At 39.1% G+C, this 21,923-nt stretch overlaps 1 protein-coding gene across 1 annotated transcript in view; it reads right to left on the reverse strand.

The window, feature by feature from the left end:
* The window catches only part of ITIH5 (inter-alpha-trypsin inhibitor heavy chain family, member 5), an 83,786-nt gene that overhangs the window by 30,366 nt on the left and 31,497 nt on the right, over positions 1 to 21,923 (reverse strand). The window contains exons 6-7 of the mRNA XM_005885302.2: positions 11,749 to 11,918; positions 10,909 to 11,025 (exon numbers count right to left, since the gene is read on the reverse strand). Of these exons, the coding sequence (XP_005885364.1) occupies positions 10,909 to 11,025; positions 11,749 to 11,918 (287 nt within the window). The remainder of the gene's footprint in view (positions 1 to 10,908; positions 11,026 to 11,748; positions 11,919 to 21,923) is intronic.

A 21,923-nucleotide genomic window follows, 5' to 3' on the forward strand; every position in this document is an offset into this window, starting at 1 on the left:
ATTCTCCCCCACTTCTTATCCCTCCCACTTGACTAACTCTTAAAATACCACAGACTCACTCAACTATCCCCTCCTCTGAGAAGCATTCAATATTCCCTACTCTACCCATAAAAACAATAGGTCAGCACTCCCAATGTGCCTTGACTATATCTCTGTCATAGTAGCACGTTGCCTATGATTTTCACATGACCTCCTGATAGGAAAGGTTGTGTCTTTTATTTATCTTTGTATCTCCTACACCTAGTACCTATCCCATAGCACATAATCAATATTTATTGCATTCTTTGAGAATCTGAAGGCTAGAGTTACAGCCAAGATGGGATCCTCAGGGCGGCGAGTCAGGTGTCCTGAGGAAGAGAAGGGGTGGGTGCCATATCGGCGTGGCAGCTCTTAGGAATTTCAATCAGCCAGTTTCAAAGATTACAGCCAGCCAAGGGGATGGCGTCCCAGGAATGACTCCGCTTTCAGACATTCTGGTAAGCACTTCCACATTTGTTATCTCATTCGATTCTCTTTGATTTGTACAGTTTATCTCCTTGTTACTTGTAGCCAAAGTTTCCTTTGGGGCCCTATCTAGCCCTGTACAGAGAAACTCTGCCCATCTCCATTCCAGACTTGAGTGCAAAATTAGGAAGCTATTTGAAAGGAGGAAGTTAGGCTCTTCGGTGGTTTCAGAAGCTGAAAACAAGGTCTGCAACCTGGACAGATAAAGCAGGAGTATTCAAAGCTCTACATTGTTCATTTCTTCCTTCTGTGAGAGTCACATAAAGCCTTCATTCAGAGATCCTCAACATTTTTTAAACATAACCTCATTTGGGTAAACCTTAACTGCCTCAACAAAAAAATTCTGAATGGGTACCTCCAATTTATTTTAAATAATGTATATTATAATTGTTAAAAAGCAAATTCTTTAAATAAAAAAATCCAAGTTTTCACTGGTGGCCTCAGGGAAAAATAGTGTGTCCTCTGTCCATCATTTATTTCCTCATATTCTGAGTCAGAGTGAAAAAACAACAGTTTTCCCTATTGCCTGCTGTTCACCACCCCAAGTCCCAGATCTGTATTTTGCAATGTATTTCTAAAACGCATCTACTAGTAGCAATGTTTGGACAAGAGCAGCTTAGTAGATGAGAATAAATTATCAACTGAAATGATCTCTAGGCATATAACAAACAGTTATCACTCTAGACCAGCAAACTATGGCCTGGGGGTCAAATCCAGACCACTGCCTCTTAGTAACAAACACAGTTTAATGGAACATAACACACCCATTTCTTTGTTAATTGCTTATGGCTACCTTTGTGCTACAATGGCAGAGCTGAGTAGTGATGACAGAGACCATTTAGCCTGAAAAACTTAAGGTATTTTACTCTCTGCCCTTTGAGAAAAAGTTTGCTGACCCTGTTTTAGAAATCTGGAACGGGGGAAGCTGGACATTTCAGTTGCCAACTGGAGCCATGCTGTCAGATTCATACAAAGCCTGTGACCTGGAAAGGTGATGCAGGAGTGCCCAAACCTTATGTTGTCCATTTTTATATGTATGATAGCCATGTAGTGCCTACCTCCAGAGGCCCTCCAAATGTCTTAGACACGATCTCGCTTGTTATCCTTGCACCCTCCTCTGCTGAGCTCCTCCATCTGTTCATGGAGCTTTTGCTTCCTCACCAAATCACAACTCCCTGAGGCCCTTCTGGGTTCTGCTGTCATTGTCTGGTATTCTTCCAGGTGGCTCAGTGGACCTCAGACTGCCTCCCTTTGTTCCCTATCACTTCAAGCTACTTTCTCCATATCCTTATTCCTATTCCAGCATCCTCCCTTTCAAAATGTGGCAGATCCACATGCTCTGGAAGAGGACAGCTAGGATGAATATACCATTAGACATCATTAGACCTCATAGTCATTCACCTCATCTTCACTCTATACCTGTGGCATCACCATGCTTGCATTTAGCTCTCCAATCCAAATCATAAAGGGGACAGAAGTCTGCATCCCTGTACATGCCCACGGTGCTTAACATTAAACAAGAAATACTAATAGTTGATTGTATGCATCATCACAGAACAGGTCCATTCACTTTTCACAGCACCGAGCTGCTGGCAGAGGCCTCTCAGGGCAGCTCACTTCTGTGTGCACTCCTGAGATGGGCAGCATCCCACATCATGTCACTTGGCATAAGAACAGGTAGAGCCTGACAGCTTAACAGATGGTCTGAAGTTATGTTAGGGTCTACAGTGAGGAATGTATGGTGAAGAGCTTTAGAGTGGGGTAGAGTGGGAATGACTATGAATTTTTCTACTTATAACTTTGTGTATTTTAGCATAGTGTGGCACCTTCCTGCCCATCACCTTCTCATTTGTAAGACAGGAATAACATTTCATTGGATTGCTGAAAGATTACATGAAACATGTATGCCAAACTTTTAGAGTGCTTGATATGTACTAGTAAGTCCCTCAATGGCATCTCCTGTGCCTTAAAAATGCATGTGACATTTAATGTTTATATGCTGGTATGTTTTTAAACTAACATCATCACCTACTGTATAGGATCTGGGGATATGTACCATGATGATAAAAAACAAGATGGTGCCCAAATCCATAGACTTTATAGACTGCTTGCCTGTCAGGCTACATAGAGCATGTCCAAATAGCTGTTGGAAGCCCAATTTTGGACAGTGAAGAAGAAACTGGCGCCCTGAAGCATGAGATAAGCCAGTGCAGGAAATACAGCAGCATTCAGGTGGCACTTCTCCATCCAGTTCCCATTTCCCCTGACTTCAATTTGGCAGTTACGGATAAGAAACTTTATGCTTGCTCTTTACCCTCTAAAACTGTTGACTAAATTAAACGGAGGAAGGAAGACAACCTTCCAAAACTACGTGGGAATCTAGAATTGGCAGAGAGTGGCACAGATGATGAGAATGAGTCTATGAAAGTTACAACATGAAAGCATCTGGTAAAGGGTGCATTAGTCCCTGCTGGGTTGCCAAAGAGGGACCCTTAGCCAAGATCCTTAATATGCAGGTGAAAGTAGTAGAGCTACTTATACAGATTAGGAAAAAGAAAGAGAAGAACATGTAAACCTTGATCAAGGAAAAATGTACCTAATAGACATGTATTCTCCTTAATGTTCCCGAGGACATGTGTGTTTGCTCGTTAGTTGCTTTAAAAATCCAACTAACAATAAAAGTTCTGCCCTGATCACATTTTGTTGTTGTTGTTGTTGCTCTTCTCAGTTCCCTTCTCACTGAGAAGCTTTACAAACGCATGTTGGGAGGCAGAAATATTGCCTGACCCTACTAGCACCAAAGCACATTCATCAGCAAAAGCACATGGGAAAGAAAACAGAGCCAACAGAGCCGAGCCATGTGCAGCAACTTGGGGGCAGGGGGGAGGGTGTGGCTGTCAGGGAGGTATCTGTCCCCCAGTTGGTTAAATCTGGCTTCCAGGCTCACATTCCCACTGAGATTAGAACCAGAACCAGGAAACACCAGATGCACACAGCTTTGGGTGCTCCCAGGTACTGGTATACTCTTTACTGTGTATACATTTTAAAGTTATATGAACTTTACAAAATTTATAAATCTATTGTTCACATAATTATTAAATGCCAACTATGACCTACATTATGATGAGTACAGTAAAGTATTTCAAGCCTATCAGAGATGAGTGGAACCAAGAACTTCCAGTATAACAGTGAATGAACCTTCATAGCATTTGAGGGGACTTACGACGAATTTCTGATGTTGCCAAATTTTCCTCTTCACCAGTGGACATGATATTGCATACAAAAGTCTGCAGAGAGCCAACTAAGCTTTTCACTCAGTGCTGTGGCCTTAGAGAAGCGGAGAGCTGTTAAAATAGTCAGCAGTTTTCAAAACCACTCAAGGCAGCGATGAGCATTAGAAATTGCGTAGAGGCTTCTGACATGTGCTTGGCTGTTCTTGGGTAGTTCTCCTGGAAAGAGGCCATGCTGTAGCTTAGAAGCCAGCAGAGTGCATGCCAGACTTTCAGTGCCTAGCAAGGAATGGGATTTTAATATCCAGGAATGAAGGAAGAGGGGAGAATAACAAAGGAGTGACATCTAGCATTACAATGCTCTTGCACAATGCAAGGAAATCGCTCCTGAAAGGCAGCCTTCTCAGTTGGGTTTTGAAATGTCAAACTGCACTGACCCTGTACTCATTTGTACTTCTATCATTGCATACAGAGGGCTGCTTCCTCGCACCACTACTTGCACTGAGACTCCATAGCCTTGTGATTTGATTTATGAACTTCAGAGCCAAACTTGGCTTTGAAGTCTCCCCCAGCCATGTACTAGTGAGTATCTACCTTTGCAAACCCTCCGTTTTTACATCAGTAAAATGGGGATGACAACCAAGTTGTTATAGAAATTAAATATCATTTTATTCAATAATTCATGTAATACCCCTATCACAATGTCTAGCATGTTCAAAATGTTCCATGCCATATTTTTAAGACTTACTCAAAGTATTATATCATTAATGGTAAGTCTAGGAGACCTCAATTTAGTTCATTGGTATTTCTCTGTACAACTTGGGACAGGATTTATCTCTCTGGAGTTTATTTAGTAAAATTAAATATTAGTAGTTCTCCCAACAGAAGTGGAAGGAGACCTTGTGCACTGGTATGGATTGGGTTGGAGGTTAAACCCTGAAATAACTCAGGCACCTAAAGATGTGAGTCCTTTGAGCTGCTGTGGCTTTGGGTGACTAATGGTCTTTGTGTGAAGTTGCAGTAGAACTGACCATGCATTTTTACCATTTTGGTGTTTTCTTAATGTTTATTGGGAAATAATGTAAAATTTTTTTGAGCTCTAAAATAGATACTATAGAAATTGTCATTATAATATATGTTATTTAAAGTTTGATGATATAAAAATAGTATTTTTTAATTTGCATTTCTTTAGTTACTAATATAATTGACTTTTTCATAATCTTACTAATCTTATTTCTTACTGGTAAATTGTTTCATCTTCTTTGACTATTTTCTTACACAAGGTTATTTTTATTGATCTGGAATAACTCTTTATATATTAAAGATAAACTCCTATTGCTCTTTATATATTAAAGCTTTGCTACATAATTTTTTCCACCTTTTGTTAATTTTTGTTTTAACTTAAGACAAAAGTTTATAATTTTTATATAGATAAAGTTGTTAAGTTTTTTTTCCTTTTTGGTTGCTTTCATTGCTTTTAGGCTTAGAAAGAGGCTTTTCCTACTTTAAAACTAGTTAAATATACACCTATTATATACTTATATATTGTAGAGTATGGTTCATTTAGTACTGTTAACTGCTTAATCCATTTGAAATTCTTAGTCTGGTAACAGTTTAAAAGTTATAAATTTGCATAGTCTTTCTAAAAAATGTTTTTGTAATACTTGTAAAAACCACAAATGAGTTGGCATTATTTGCCCCAATTCTAAGAATCTAACTTAAGAAAATGTTTGGGCATGTGGTCAAGGATTTCTATGTAAAGATAATCATCCCAATGCTGTTTATAATGGCAAAAGATAGAAATAACTTAAAAGTTTCTCATGGGTGGTGGAGTGAGTAAATGTTCTTCAGCTTTACTGTCCAATATTGTGACCAGCAGCCATGTCTGGCTATTTAAATTCAAATGTATTAAAGTTAAATAAAATTTAAAATGCCGTTCTTCAGTTATACTAGTCACATTTCAAGTGCTAACAGCCATATATGACTAGTGGCTATCATATTGGATAGCACAGATATAGTACATCCCCCTTCCCATAGAAGTTTCTATTAAGTAGTACTGCCCTGTGGCCATTAAAATCAGGTTTAAAAAATATTTAACAATGTTAGATGTAGTCACAATATGATGCTAAGTAAAAATATCAAAATACAAAATATTTGGTGGTAAGAGGAGTTCTGATTGGTTGCAGTAACTTCAATCATCACTATCTTCATCAAGTTATGTTTTTCTCAGAGGAAACCCAAGCCCTGCCCTCATGAAGCTCATTATACTAAAGAAAAAAAACACCTAAATTTTAATAGGTGCATGGAAATTTAATGAGATACATGGGGAAATCTAGTAGATGGTACCCACTCAGTAGCTATTATTTGATTCAAAATCCAAATGGGAATTATCATACTGGGTCAGATGCAAGACCTAATTAACACTGTATTCTGTGACCAACAATGGTCTTAAAATTTCTGTCAATATCTATTATCCAGCTAAGAAAGGCACAAAAACAACTTAGCCAACAATGACACTTTAGAATTCGGGGTACATAAAGCAAAGAAATTTAGAGTACTTCATAAATATAGAAAGGCTGCAAGGCCTCTCAAATCTATACTTATAATAGGGTAATATGCAAATTTGTTGGGACGCAGTCATGTAACGACCGATCAGCAGATTGCATGCCCTTCAGGCAATAACCTTCTTACACAAGGTTATTTTTATTGATCTGGAATAACTCTTTATATATTAAAGATAAACTCCTATTGCTCTTTATATATTAAAGCTTTGCTACATAATTTTTTCCACCTTTTGTTAATTTTTGTTTTAACTTAAGACAAAAGTTTATAATTTTTATATAGATAAAGTTGTTAAGTTTTTTATACTAAAGAAAAAAACTTTAGTATAAAAGTTGCAGGGACTTGCAACCTTGGGGAAGGGGGCGGGGACTTGCACCACCGGGTACATGAGGCTGCCTCCCAGCCCGGTGCCCAGCCAGGGACGTGAGGCTGCCTCATTGGCTCCTCATGTGAAAGGTGAGCTCAGATCCTCATTCTTACTCAGTGTAGTGGAGTGTGGGAATTGGTTTATAGGATCCAGTCCCACTTGGGGAAATGTTACTACAGTCTGAGAGTAGGTGTAAAATGGGGATCATATTTATTCGCTCTCAGGCTTGCTGTAGAACAGACAGAGTCACCATCCTCACAGAATTCAGGATGCCCCACATGCAAACCTAGAATGAAAAGTCAGCAACACTCCACAAGGCCAAGAACTAGAAACTGCCCTTTGAAAGGAGCATATCCAACAGAATTGTGAGTCCCGGAAGGACAACAAGGAAAGCTGTCCTTGCAGTTAATTTAAGAGTTTAAGGTGCAAAACTGGCATCATAACACCGAGGCCATGCAGTCATGTGGCAACACTGAGACTGTGGGACTCTTGGGACAAGCGGCTTCTGATGCCATGGAAACCCCCTGCCCCCACCCCGGCCTCTGGGTGCCCATTACAGATGACCACAGGGGCAGGGATTAGGGCTCTGGGCCTGCGATGGTGGGGTTAAGGGACAGAGGACCTCCTCCCATAAAGTCTCCCCCAGCCCGTGCAGCATCAGGCTGTGTGGCACATCCCCGCTGATGGCCTCACCAGGTGATGTCACCTAGAGGGGCCGCTCAGGCGGTTTCCCTAAAGAGGGGCACACACCCAGCTTAGAGGCAAGGAGGTACAGGCTTGGGAGCCACGTGACACCCCACAGCCCCTGCAGCACGGCCAGAGCTGACGCTGCAGGTCCTTTGCAGGGCCTGGACTGTGCGGTGGCCCCGGCACTGGTAGTAAATGCTGGGCGCCTGAATCCAAAGAGCCACCCAGACCCACAGGCCTTCCCAACTAGACTGCTCCCCTCCTGCATCCCTCTCCAAACCCAGGTCTGACCCTCATCCTCCCCACCAGACCCAGGGGCCCAACCTCCCAAATGGTGACCTTTGACTGCGCACCCTCACCCTAACATTTCAGTCTCAGAACCTAACACCTCCCTTAACCCCCTCACCTCTGATCTAACCTTTAACAGGAGCCATTGCCAACCACATCTGGTCCAGCTCCACTATCTCCCCTCTCGCCCCCCATCTTCCTCCATGGAAGCTGCTATTGCTTCCCATGAACTCAAACAAAATAGGATTAATCAAAGCAGAATATATCTGAGCAAAGACCTTGAACTAAAGAAGAAATAAAGTAACTAATATACATGAGAAAAGTTAACTTCAAAGGTAATCAAGTAATTGCAAAGGAAAGATACCTGGAACATTTAAAAAATCACAATATTCAGTACTGGAGAGGGTGTGATGAAATAGACACCTGATAGCATTGCTCCAGAGTATAGGGGACAATATTTCTGGAAACAGTCTGACAGGATGTAGCAAATATTCAGGCACCTGGGCTGAATGATTACATTTCCAGGAATTTATCACACATAATAATCAAAAAGTTGTGCCAGATAGCATCATAATAATAAAAGGCTAATGTGCAAATGGTCATCAGACCATGACACCTTAACGATTGAACAGCAGGAGGCTGAGTGCCAGGCAGGCATGGGTGGGCAGGAACTTGCAGCGTTGGGGGGTGGGAACTTGCACTGGCCTAGGACGTGAGGCTGCCTCCCTGCCCAGTGCAGGGCCAGGAGACGTGAATAGAAATATTAAAATATTTTCTCTAATTAATTCCCTTTTGATGTGCACAAATTTCATGCACCTGGCCACTAGTCAATAAATAATCAACCACTACAAAAGAATGCTTCACTATGTGTGAATAAAACTTTGGGAAATTGTGCCCATAAAGAAAACCTACCTCAATCTTCCCACTGAGAATAACTAAAAATGCTAAATAAAATGGCTATTTTTAAAAAAATTCTTCAGAGTATCAGAGAAGTAATAAACAGTAAGAAAAAAAACATCTGGAAGAACATAAAATGTAAAGAGGTAGGCTCAGCATTTAGGATCACTTTTGACTAAGTTTGTCACAGCCAAAGAGGTATCTGAAAGGCTGAGCATTTTGTAGTTTATAAGTTCAAAAGTTGAGATCCAGAGCCCATCAAATGATAGGTGTTCTAGTAAATCTTCTATACTTTGTGCAAAACAGAAATAAACCAGCTTTTATAAGGAGTGCAATCTAGCTTTGAGCCATCTGGGCCAACCAGAAAAAAACTCAAGCCCTAAAAATTGGCTAAAATAATCCCAGATTATAATTTTCTCTGATGGCCAACAGAAACAAACCAAAACTTTCTCTAGAGGCATAGATCATCATTTTAGGCCTCAAAATATTTCTACACGCAGTTTTCTAAATATAATATCCATCATGCAATCAAAGATAACCAATCACAAAATGAGAGATGAGAAACAATGAAAACAACTTTTAAGACTCTCCAGAGTTTAGAATAACAAAGTACAGACTTTAAAATAACTATGTTTACTGTGCTTGAGATTTCTTTTAATTAGAAATTTTGAAAAATAACTGAACATTCTAAAAAGTGACAGCAGATTTGAAAAAGAACCAAATGGAAATTCTAGAACTGAAAAACATGTAATGACTGAAATTACTCAATGGATTAGTTTAACAGTGGATCAAACATACCTGAAGAAATAACTTGTGGCCTGAAATATAGGTTTGGAATGAGATATGGAAAGGCAAAAGTTGGAATAAATAGAAGAGAGCATGGGAAACATAGAGAGGATGTGGAGAGAGGAACCTAGCATTGGAATCCCAGAAGGAAAAGTTAAGACAAAGCAATCTCAGAAAAATAGCTGGGGATTTTCCTATGAATCCACAAATTCATGAAGTCCTAGGAACTTCAGGAATAAAAAAATAAGAAGAAATTCACACCTAGAACCATCATATTAAAACAATAGAAAACTAAAGACAAAAAGAAAATTCTTAAAAGAAGTTGACCAGTGAAAGTGACCTTTAAAGAAACAACAGTTAAAAATATAAATGACTTTTCAACATCAAGACAGTGGAATCTCTCTTCAATGGACTGAAAGAAGATCACTGTCAACCTAGAATTCATACCAATAAAAATATCCTTCAGCAATGGGAGTGAAATCAATAATGTCCAGACAAACAAATGCTGAGAAAATTCTTTACCAGTAGACCGACATTTTAAAAGAGACCAATGAGTGTTCTTCAGGCAAAGAAAAATAACCTCAGATGGAAGGTCAGAGATGTGAAAAGAAAGAAAAGCAATAAAATTGAGGCATCAGCAGCTGAAATTTGTACAAGAATATGATTTTGAAGAACCACAAGAAGCTGACTTCCAGGTGAGGTTACCTTCCCCCTATATTAGTTGGAAATTATATTTGACTATCCTCTGAAGGAAAATAGTTAAACCCAATCTTTATATCACATTTTGGAATATATTTTTTTACTATTTGGGGATAAAGGAAAATCAAATGCTATTAAGAGAAGATCAATGTATCATACTGCATGATTTAAAAATACAAATGGCCAAAGAAACCATTTATAAGTAATAACAGAGAAAATATGTACAATAGCTCATCAGAAATATTAATTGTTCTGGCAGTCAGGAGCTTTTTCTGTCTTGTGTTATGTGAGTTGAAAATACATTATAAATGCAAATTTCTGATATTTAGGATACTAGAATAAGATAAGTGGTTTGTAAAAAAAATGTAAATAGTTGTATTTTCAAATTAATGAAAATTTTCAGTATAGACTACATGTCCCCTTGATGTCCCTTCCATCCCTAGAATTTTAATATTCATGCTAAATATTGTGAGAATATCAGTCCTGAATTATTAAGGTACAAGTCCTTTGCTCTAAGAATAGGTCAAGGGGACTGCCAATTAATCTATTCCATTGTTCTAAAAGGACGTCATTACCAAATAGAATCATTCCACCAACAATGGTGCTGTTGAGTAGCTCTCATAGAATAGTCCTGTCCCATTCACATTATCCACTCTGCCAGTCCCCTTTATTTCAAGGTATTTTTATAGCAAGTCCCCTGTTCTCTGAAAACCACCATGTGGAAATGATCATTTATGTCAATGGTTTAACTGAATCAGATCAGGAATGTCCTCTATAGGCAGCAACAGCTGGATGATAAAGCAGACATTTGGCATCAGTTAATTTTTATCCACATCATTGTCCCAGGCAAAACAGAGAGGAAAAAATGGGCATTTGGCACTCACTCACCTGCCGGAGTTTGGTTCCTACCATGGAGGCACTGCTGTCAAGCACAAATACCACATTCTTGGGTAAAGGAGGAAGGTCTTTGGGGGCAAAGTAGTGCACAAAATACTCATTTAGAACCTGGTGCAGGGAAAAGAAAGTAAAAATGATAGTATCCAGAATAGGTAGAAAAACTAAAATGGACAGTCTATGGAACTTCTAAACATCAAAGATAGCATGAAACAGTGTCTCTGGTCAGATTCCACACCCAGAGCAAAAGTACTCATGGCCTTGATCCTTCCAAAAGAACCAATTGCTAATTTAATCTGTATAAGGATAAAATCAACCCTTCACATCTTATTGGCTATGTTGACTAATTTGATTTGAATTGTCCTCTTCTGCCTCTTGCCACTTGAGAATCCTGCTTCCTTAATTATCTGGTTTTTACCAAGCATCTTACAAATTGAGATGTCAAGGAGGTTGTCCACATTCTGGGTGCACATTAATACATTTTAATATTCCCACCCTGTCTCTGGAGCAATAAAAACTAAATGGAAATGAGCCAGGGACCAGTCTCTTTTAATTAAAATTTAAGAAGAACTAAAATTCTAATGCCATCTAACATAGCACAGGGAAAATTGTAGATTTCACTTGCTCTCCAGATTACTGCAGCAGGAAACAGATACCCTCAGCCTCCAGCTAGGGAGTACCACTAGTCTCCTTGGAGACACATTTTGGGTTAAAACATATTTCCTAAGAATCAGAAAATCCCCTGTCCCTTAGGTAAGTATTGAAATCCCTAGTTCTGAGTCTAAGTAAAAGGATTAAGCAACTAACATAAAATAGTAGCAACAAACCCCTTACCTGGATGTCCCCAATGCTCTGTTCCCTATTGACATCATATCTAATGATGAAATCTCCCAGAACGCCATTCTGGGCAATCCTTGCTTGTTGAACCACACTAGGCTTAAAAATGACTTTGGCAAAAGTTTCATTTTGGTTGATAACAGTAGAAGGAGGCGGCCCAGCATCATCTGCATGGAAAATATAAACATAATTAATCACTAAATATATAAATATTTTCCTGGGGGGGAGAAATTGTGTTACAGTGACACAGAAGGTTAGACTTCATTTTATCGTGGGTTTATTTCCACATGAAATTCCTAGACGTCATACTGATAATGTATCATGATGCATGAGATATGCTATCATATAGTTCACCTTCATGCCTCCTTTTTCATCTTTTCTTATGAGAATTTTTTAAACACACCAAAGTGAGAGAATAGTAAAATGAACCCCATAGACCTATCACCCAACTTTAATAATTATCAACTATTTGCCAATGTTTTGTATCGATTTTTATGTATCACCTCACCATTTTTTGATAGAGTATTTTAAAGACAAATCCCAGACATCATATTTCATCCATAAGTACTTCAGTGTGAATCTCTAACTATTAGAACCTTTTTTTAGCATAACCACAAGACCATTATCACAAGTAACAAAATTAATGGTCCATCCCTTACTATAGCTGAATACTCAGCCTGTATTAAAATTTTCCTGATTCTTTAGAAAATGTCTTGGGATGTTTGGTTTGTTGGAATTAGGATCAAAACAAAGTCCCAACATCACATTTGGTTTATGTTTCTTAAGTCTCTTTTAATCTATAAGTGGCACCTACCCTCACCTTTTTTCTACTACTACTAGTTAATATATGTGTTATAAAACACTGGTCATTTGTCCTACAAAGTTTCTCACATTCTGCATTTCTTGATTATTTTCTTGCTCTGTCTTTTAACTTACAGCTCTATTTCCCTGGTTTCCAACCTTGGTTTGTACTGTAACATCTGGGGGAGCTAGAAAAAATACTGATGCCCAGGCCAAGAGCTAATTTAATTGGCCTGGGACACAGCCTGGGCCTCAGGATTTTAAAATTTCCCTTGAGAGCCTACTCTATTAAGGCTCACACCACAGCTCAATCTCCTGTATTTCTTTGTGTTCTGGTAGGTAGAGCTGAAGGCTTGGTTAGATTCAGGTTCAATGCTATTTGCAAGAACACTTCATAGGTAATGTACTTACTACTTTATCACATCAGAAGGTACATAATATCAACTTGCTTACTTTTAGTGATGGTAAGATTGATGGTTGGTTCCAGTATTGGCAATCTGATCACCCATAATGAAGTTCCTCATCAAACTTTCACTTAACAGTATTATCAACTGCTGATAATGTTGATCTAAACCCACTATTTCATTAGATTTGTAAAGAGGGTTTCTGATTCTATCATTACTTCCATATGGACTTCTTCCATAAAGAAAACCTTTCCCCCACCAGTTATTTGGTTGCCCTACCATACTATTTGCCCAGAAAGTTTGTGGCTCTTAAAAAAAAAACCACAAAAAAAACACAACACAGGAAAACCCAACAAACTTTCTCAGAGCTTTCCCCACTTTCCCAAAGCTTTTCCCAGCATGAATCTTAGGCTATAAATTAGAATTTCAGAAAGGTAAACAGATGAATGTATTTTATGTGATTTAAGAAAAATTAGTTAGATGACATTAAGCAAATCCATCCCATTTTTTACCCCTGACCTTTACTTCCTGTTAGAAAACAAAGAATCATTTCACAGACTACCCACTTTTACAAATCCAAACACCACCATGTTTATATACTTAGCAACAGAAATCCAAATTTTTGAGATCTGTTTACACAATAAATAATGTGAAAATAAATTAGAGAATTCATAAACATCAGTGCATGTGGAGATGTTTTATCTAGATACTGAATCAAAACCAGGCTTAAGACTGCTGTAAAGCATCTGACTATCTTAAAATCTATTCAAGTTAATACCATAAAGCTGACCAGGAATTTTCCATCCTTATTTAAAAAAATAAAAAAGGAAATGAGGCATAATTTACCCATGGTAATTTGTATTTAAGAATAAACTTCCTTCTGCTAAATTTTACTAGATATTAAAATGAAAGGAAGTTTAAACATTTCCTTCAACAGAATAGACAATTATTTTTCACCAACAAGTTAGGTATAACTGATGGGGGGACTTATAATCTAATAGATAGAGCATCTAAATTAATCTGAAAAGTAATCATATATTTTTTTTAAATCTTAGAACACATATACTTATGTGAATAGGTGGTTAAGTTTCTTAAATATGAATAGGGGGTTAAGTTTTTCTTAAATTTTCCTTTCCAAGGCCTATGCAAAGCAATTGAGGAGGTGACTCAGCTGTGAATCCAGCAAGCAGAACCGATAAACATGGTCAGGCCGACCCACCAGGAGTCAAACCATCATCTTATCAACATCATCTCATCGCCTGATGACTAATTACAATAGCTGACATCTGCAGACCCCCAAGCCTGCACATAGCTGCATTCCTCACCCTAGCCCCTTCCTTTTTATAATGCTGTCCCCTGAATCTTGCTGGAAGACAGGATTTGATGCATGTAAGCACCCAGTCTTCTTGTTTGGCTAGCCTTCTCAATAAATGCCTAATATGATTCAACCCTGCCTTTGTTATTGGACCCAGCAACAGGCAGCCGGAGCCCAACCAGGGGTTTCCTGGTAACATAACCTTAACAGGAACCACAGAGCAACCTGAGTCTTCTATTATTTCTACTTATCAAGGGCAGAAATTTTGGGAATGACCAGAGAGCTAGCAAATAGGAAAGTTTATTCCTGTAGAAAGACAACTGTATGGAAGATCACATGCTTTCAACAGATTTGCTCATCTGAAGAAGGAGTTGGGAATTTCTCAATGCACATCTACAAATGCGAGCCTCCAATTCATTAGCTTGGTTGACATTACCTTAGAACCGGTAGGCAGGAAGAAGGAAAAGAGGCTGAAAATGAAATGGTCCTTGAAATAGAAGGAAATTTGCTGTTCTCCGGAGTCAATCTTTCATTTCATTGGTGATTATTGGTAAAGCACCAAGAGTGAGCAGCTTGATAATACACTACCTAAGAACTCAGGACCATGAATGAATGAGAAGGACCTGCATTTACTAGTAGTACTGGCTCTACCTCTTATTATCTATGGGACTTTGGGCAAGTTACTGAACCTGGGGTATCTCAGCTATAAAATGGATTAACTCACACTATTGAAAAGATTAAGTGATGTAAAGTATTTAGTGTTATTCTGATTCATGGTAAGCAGTCATGTTAGCTAATATTATTATGAACCTAAAATATCTAAAAATAGGAGAAGGGCCAAGGAATTAAATGTAAGACAATACATCATGTCAAACTTGGGATACTACAGGCAACAAAAAGAAAAGAACTACTGCTATTTACAAAATAGTTGAATTTCACAATCATTTAGAGTAAAACATAACATAAAAAGAGTGCATATTCTCCATTTTTCCATTTACATAAAACTTAAGAGCAGCACAACTTATACATGGCAATTGGAATAGAATAGTGTTAGCTTTGCGGGGGGTGAGGACTGACTAGGAAAGAGTATAAGGGAGCCTTTGGGGTGGTGGAAATACTCTATGTCTTGATTTGGAAGTAGTTATACAGGTATATACATATGTAAAAATTACTCAAGGTGTACACAGAAGATGTATATACTTTATTCTATGTATACCACAACTTTTAAAAAAGTTAAAGTCATTGGGAGTTGTATAGCAGAACAGATTAGGTATTTTCAGAGTAATTCCAGCTGGCAGAACCCAGAAGCACTTTCGTGCAGTATCAGTAAAAGCTCTAAGTCAGATGTCCTGTTGGCAGAGGTCACTATCCCAACTCATCTGTTTAGAAGTATTCGAAGGCAACCCTGGGTGACTCAGTCACCTGCAGGGACGGTGCCAAGCAGTTCTAACCATGTGGTCTTGGACCAGCAGCATCAGTGTCACCTGGGAACTTGCTGGAAACACAAATTCTTGGGCCCACCTAGAAATTCTGAATCCGAAACTCTGGAGGTGGGACCCAGAAAGATGTATTTTAGCAGCTGATTCTAGTTCCTGCACAGAAACATGGTCACGTGCTTTTGATGTATGTAATTGTGTGGCACTGACATTGTACATTTCTGCAATGAGATTTGACTCTTTATACTGTCAGCATGTACCTACTTTTTCTGGTTTCAAATCTCTCTCATTGGTATGCTCTTTACAACCACCCTGAATTAATACCATTCATGGTTGAATAAAAGCATTGAGTATTAAAAAATATAATTTCTCTCTTCATAATTCATTTGACTAGGCTCTTTGATATAAGCCATGAAGAAAGAGAGTGTATTATTATTTTGGTTTCCTATTGACCTCTGATGTTTGCTAGTTCATGATGAAAATTCATGAGATTCCTCTAAATGGGCTTATTTTATATGCCCAAATTGTGGGTTGATTCACAGTTTGGTCACTCACCGAGAGGTTTAGCTCCTGAGGCTGATTTCCACCCATTAAGTACCAGTCAATGTGACCCAGTGAATTTTCCACTCCCTATCCCCCTCCAACAAAAGTTACCTGGAAAACATTCCAGAGTAATCTCTCTAGAAAAAAAAGAATCCTCTTCTTATTAGAGGAGGAAATAAATCTTTTAACCAATGAGGTTAATGACCAAAATCTCAAAGCAAAATAAGACTATTCAGCTTTTCCTTACTGTGAATTGGACTCATGCTGTTGACCCCCACAAAATAGTTCATAAGCACAATGAGTCTTATTAGCAGGGCCCTCAGCAGTCACGGGATATGTTCTGAAGATAATGAAGGGTGCGAGGTTGGGAACAGATCAAAAGCGTGAGAATCTGGCTACTTCGCTAATAACAACCCACATCTTTTCTTCCTGTTGGTTTTCTCTCCACGCCCCTTGGTTAGGGTCAGGAGTGTGGCAAGTGCTCTGAATTGAAGGAGGCTGTCTTCTAATGTCATCTTCCTGTTTTAATCCAGGCATCGGTCTTGTGCAAGACGACCTCCAGTGGCATGCAACTGCCTCTGGTGTGTCCTCAGTGAGATTCACTAACGGCTTTGTCTCCACACATTCTTCCTTGCTTCTCAAGTCATCAGCATCCCCATGATGCTCTCTTCCTGTCTGAAGCCCCATATTTTTAAATAAGAAATAGGTCTTATTTTAGAAGCCACATAATACTGAAGAAAGTACACTCTAGAGTGTGACAGACTCAAAATGACTGACTTAATATCTCTAAGCCTCAGTTCCACAACTGTTAAATTGGAGTAAACCATGTCATAGAATCACTGTCAGAATTGTGAGATCACATATATAAGGAACTGAGCTTAGCACATGGCGCACGGTAGGTGCTGACCACATACTAGCCTCCAGACTCTTCCCCTTCAGAAGCAGCTTCTTGTTTTCTCTGTCTAGGTTGAAAGGCAATGAATGAGCTTAAAATATTCTTTGATTACATACAATTTACATTTTGCCATAACAAGCTTCGCTACACCCCTGAGAGCTTAGTAAAAACAAATAATCATTATTTGGAGGGGGAAAAAGTCACATCATCATAAACATTCATAACAGGCATTTAAGAATGTTTATGTAGAGAACAATTCTTATAAAATATAATGCAGTTAGAAGCTTCCTGAAATTAAATGCAGAACTTTGCATGAACAAGCATACATGTTTATTTTTCCTGGAGAGAGAATCCATAGCTTTCACCAGATTCTCCAAGAAGTCAACACAAGGTTAAGAAGCTTGTGTACAACTGTTATTAAACATTCCTCCTGTCGATTCTATCTTTTAATGACAAAGCACTTCATGCATTTTGTGTAAATGAAGAGAACAAAAATGCATGTCCTTAGCTTTGTCTTGGAACATAGATTTTATTCACAAGTAAACATTCTCTTTCTAGACAACCACATGGGGATAAAAGGAAGCCAACTGCTGTGTAACATGTCTAAAGGTGACAGTATTTAGGAGCAAAGAACCACACACAAGGACGTCAGCTGGAAGCTACGCCCCTTTGGGTCAACTGACAGAGGGATTTCCTGGCCTCTGTTTCCTGTGGGCCTTGGGGTTGCCTACAGTTGGAGAAAAGCAGCCAACACCTGGATATTTTACAAAAGGATTTCCAAACAAACACTGCCTGCTCATTTCCCCTTGGAAAAGAGACTAAATTATCTATGGGCTCCAGGAGGCCATATTTATTATATTTATTTCTTAAATATAAGGCTGTCAAAAATACTGTGAATAATTGGGCAACTACCCTTTGATGGTAGCAATAAAGACATGATTCAAGCAAATCAACAGAGTATTAAAAAAACAAGTAATGGGCATGGTGATTATAGTTAACAATACTCTATTGCATATTTGAAAGTTGCTAAGAAAGTAATATTAAAAGTTCTCATCATCCCTAGCTGGTTTGGCTCAGTGGATAGAGTGTCAGCCTGCAGACTGAAGGGTCCCAGGTTCAATTCTGATCAAGGGCACATGCCTGGGTTGTGGGCTCAATCCCCAGTAGGGGGCGTGCAGGAGGCAGCCAATCAATGATTCTCTCTCATCATTGATGTTTCTATCTCTCCCTCTCCCTTCCTCTCTGAAATCAATAAAAAAATATTTCTTAAAAAGTTCTCATCACAAGAAAATAAAATTCTGTAACAATGTGTGATGATGGATCTTTTCTTTTTTAAATCATTAAATACATTTAATCAGCAATGAAAAATGTTCTCACAACCAAAACATGAAGACCAGAATGTAATTGCCTTCTCTTATACAATCATCCAGAGAATAGAAAGAGGGATACTCTCCAATAAATTCTAAGGACCCACATCTAAAAAAGCAACCTTGTTCATGAACATATATGTAGATACTCTAAGCACAATATTAGCAAACTCAGCAGAATATTAAAAAGGTCGTTCATCATGACCTTTTGGAGGTTATCCTAATAATACAATGATGTTTTAATACTAGAAAATTAACTCAACAAATCACTTAAAAAATTAAAGAAGAAAAAACATATGATAATTTCAGTAGGAATAATAAAAAGCATTTGATAACATTCATAACTATTCATGCTAAAACCCTTAGCAAATTAGATGTAGACGAGAACTTCTCAGGTCTCTTCTGGGTGATCCAGTTTGCCCTCCACAGAAAAGAAGCCTCCAGCCCCCTGCCAGCTAAGAAGGTGTGGTTACTGGATAAACAAACTTTCCACTTCTTGGCAGTAGCCCCATATTTAAGTTCACTTGTTGAGATGTCTGGTGCCCAAAATTCTTGAGACTTTAGGGACTTCTGCAATGCAAATTGGTTTACTTCTTGCCTTGCTCTGTTTCTAGCTTAGTCTTTATTTTTGGGTTTGGTCAGTTAAATATGTGGTGATGGATCTTAACTAGATTTATTGTGGTAACCATTTTGCAATCTATACAAATATCAAGTAATTATGTTGTACACCTGAAACTAATATAATGTTATATGTCCTTACACCTCAATTAAAATAAAATACTAGCTAGGTTTCAGGAAAAGAAAATGATAAACTTGAGACAATGAAGATGAGAAAGAATTTGGTTAAATACCTTCATAAGTCCTTTATTATATATACTAGAGGCCTGGTGCATGAAATTTGTGCACTGGGGGGGGGGTGTCTTTCAGCCCAGCCTGCACACTTTCCAATCTGGGACCCCTAAGGGGATGTACGACTGCCGGTTTAGGCCCGTGGGATCTGGCCTAAACCACAGTCAGACATCCCTCTTACAATCCAGGACTGCTGGCTCCCAACCACTTGCCTGCCTGCCTGCCTGATTGCCTTTAAGAGCTTCTGCCTGCCAGGCTGATCACCCACTAACTACTCCCCTGCCAGCCTGATTGACACCTAACTGATCCCCTGCCAGCCCGGTTGTCCCCAACTGCCCTCCCCTGCAGGCCTGGTCTCCCCCAACTGCCCTCCCCTGCCAGCCCGGTCACCCCTAACTGCCCTCCCCTGCAGGCCTGGTCATCCCTAACTGCCCTCCCCTGCTGGTCTGATTGCCCACAACTGCCCTTCCCTGCCGGCCATCTTGTGGTGGCCATCTTGTGGCCACATGGGGGAGGCCATCTTGTATGAGGGTATGATAGTCAATTTGCATATTACCTCTTTATTATATAGGACTAGAGGCCCAGTGCACAAAAATTTGTGCAATTGGGGGGGGGGAGGGGTCCCTTCAGCCCAGCCTGTGCCCTCTCGCAGTCTGGGACCCCTCAGGGGATGTCCACCTGCTGGCTTAGGCCTGCTCCCCAGGGGATTGGGCCTAAGCAGGCAGGCAGACATCCCTCTGGCATCCCTCAGGGGATGTCCACTTGCCAGGTATGAATTTAGACTAGAATTTACCTGTAGTCCCCAACATAGTCTCCTTGATGAGCCCATTTCTTGAGCAGACATCTGCTTCAACAAGGCCCATGCTGTGCACCCCAGAGTTGGGAGAGGCTCCCGCCACTGCCGCTGCATTCACCAGCTGTGAGCCCAGCTTTTGGCTGAGGAGCACTCCCCCTGTGGGAGCTCATTGACCACCAGAGGGCAGCTCCTGCATTGAACGTCTGCCCCCTGGTGGTCAGTGTGTGTCATAGTGACCAGTCATTCCCAGTCGTTCTGCTGTTAGGGTCAATTTGCATATTACCCTTTTATTATATAAGATAGTTTTCTTATTGGAAGGGAGGTTTCTCCCCTATCTTCATATTTGGTATCTTACATCCTTTCAGAAAGTAGCATTGTATAGATACAGCAGCAGCATATAGCACTGAATAATAATGTAAATTTACAGCTGAAAGAGTTTAAATTCAATTTTGTCACTTTATAGTTAAGTGGTGTTTGCCCAGATTTCTTAGAAAATTAGTTTTCTTTACTACTTATACAATGCTCTTTTTTCCTAAAATAATACATCACTGAGTCTGTTTTCCCTATTTGATTAACTTCCTCAGAGAACTATGCCTGAAAACAAAACAAAACAAAAAAATGCAACTACTTCACACATTCTAAAAGCAGTTAACCCCTAAAAACACCCATTATCCCTGCCCAATATCATTTTGTGTCCATCAAAGACCTCAAATACTTGAAACTGCTGCTTTGAGTACATGAAACTGAACTGAATGGAGATCCACCAAGAGCAGTGCTATAGCAGCAAAGGAGTATAAGATTGAGAAATTTCTGTTAAATTCCTCTACATTGTCCTTGTGCATGTAGGCAAAACATGGCCCAATAATTTAGAAAACCTGGGTGTCATTTTATAGATTCAACCTTACAGAGGATTTTCTTTTTATTATTCAAAATTGCTGATTCTACATGCCCATTAGGATGGCTACTATTAAAAAAAAACACACACATGAGCGATCTGGTGTGGGTAGAGCATCGGCCTACAGACTGAAGAGTCCCAGATTCGATTCCAGTCAAGGGCATGTACCTCAGTTGCAGGCTCCTTCCTGGCCCGGGCCCTGGTCAGAGCACATACTGGAGGCAACCAATCAATGTATTCCTCTCACATTTCAGCCAGGACTATATGTTTGATTTTATGCCAGTACAATGTTGTTTTGATTTCTATGGCCTTATAGGCTAGTTATATCCTCAGGTGAGGATTAAAAAAACACACACATGAAAATAAAAACTGGTTGGTGAGGATATGGAAAAATTAGAAACCTTGTGCACTGTTGCAAGTGTAAAATGTTATAGCAATATGGAAAACAGTATGGCAATTCCTCAAAAAAGTAAAAATATAATTATCACGTGATCCACCAATTCCACTTTTTGGTCATATACCAAATAAAATTAAAATTTCAAAAATCCTGTGAACACTCTGTTCATAGTAGCACTATTTACAATAGTCAAGAAGTGGAAGCAACCCAAATGTCCTTCAACAGAGAAGTGGATGAACAAAATTAGGTCCATACATACCATGGAATGTTATTCAGCTATAAAAAGGAAGAAAATTCTGTCATAAACCTTGAGGACATTATGCTAAGTGAAATAAACCATTCACAAAAAGACAAATACTATGTAACTCCACTTATATGAAGTACAGCATAGGGAAATATAGTCAATAATATTGTAATAACTATGTATGGTGCCCATTGGGTACTGGAAATACCAAGAGGAACACTTTGTAAAGT

Source organism: Myotis brandtii, unplaced genomic scaffold, assembly GCF_000412655.1.
Source record: "Myotis brandtii unplaced genomic scaffold, ASM41265v1 scaffold9, whole genome shotgun sequence".
Classification (NCBI taxonomy): domain Eukaryota; kingdom Metazoa; phylum Chordata; class Mammalia; order Chiroptera; family Vespertilionidae; genus Myotis; species Myotis brandtii.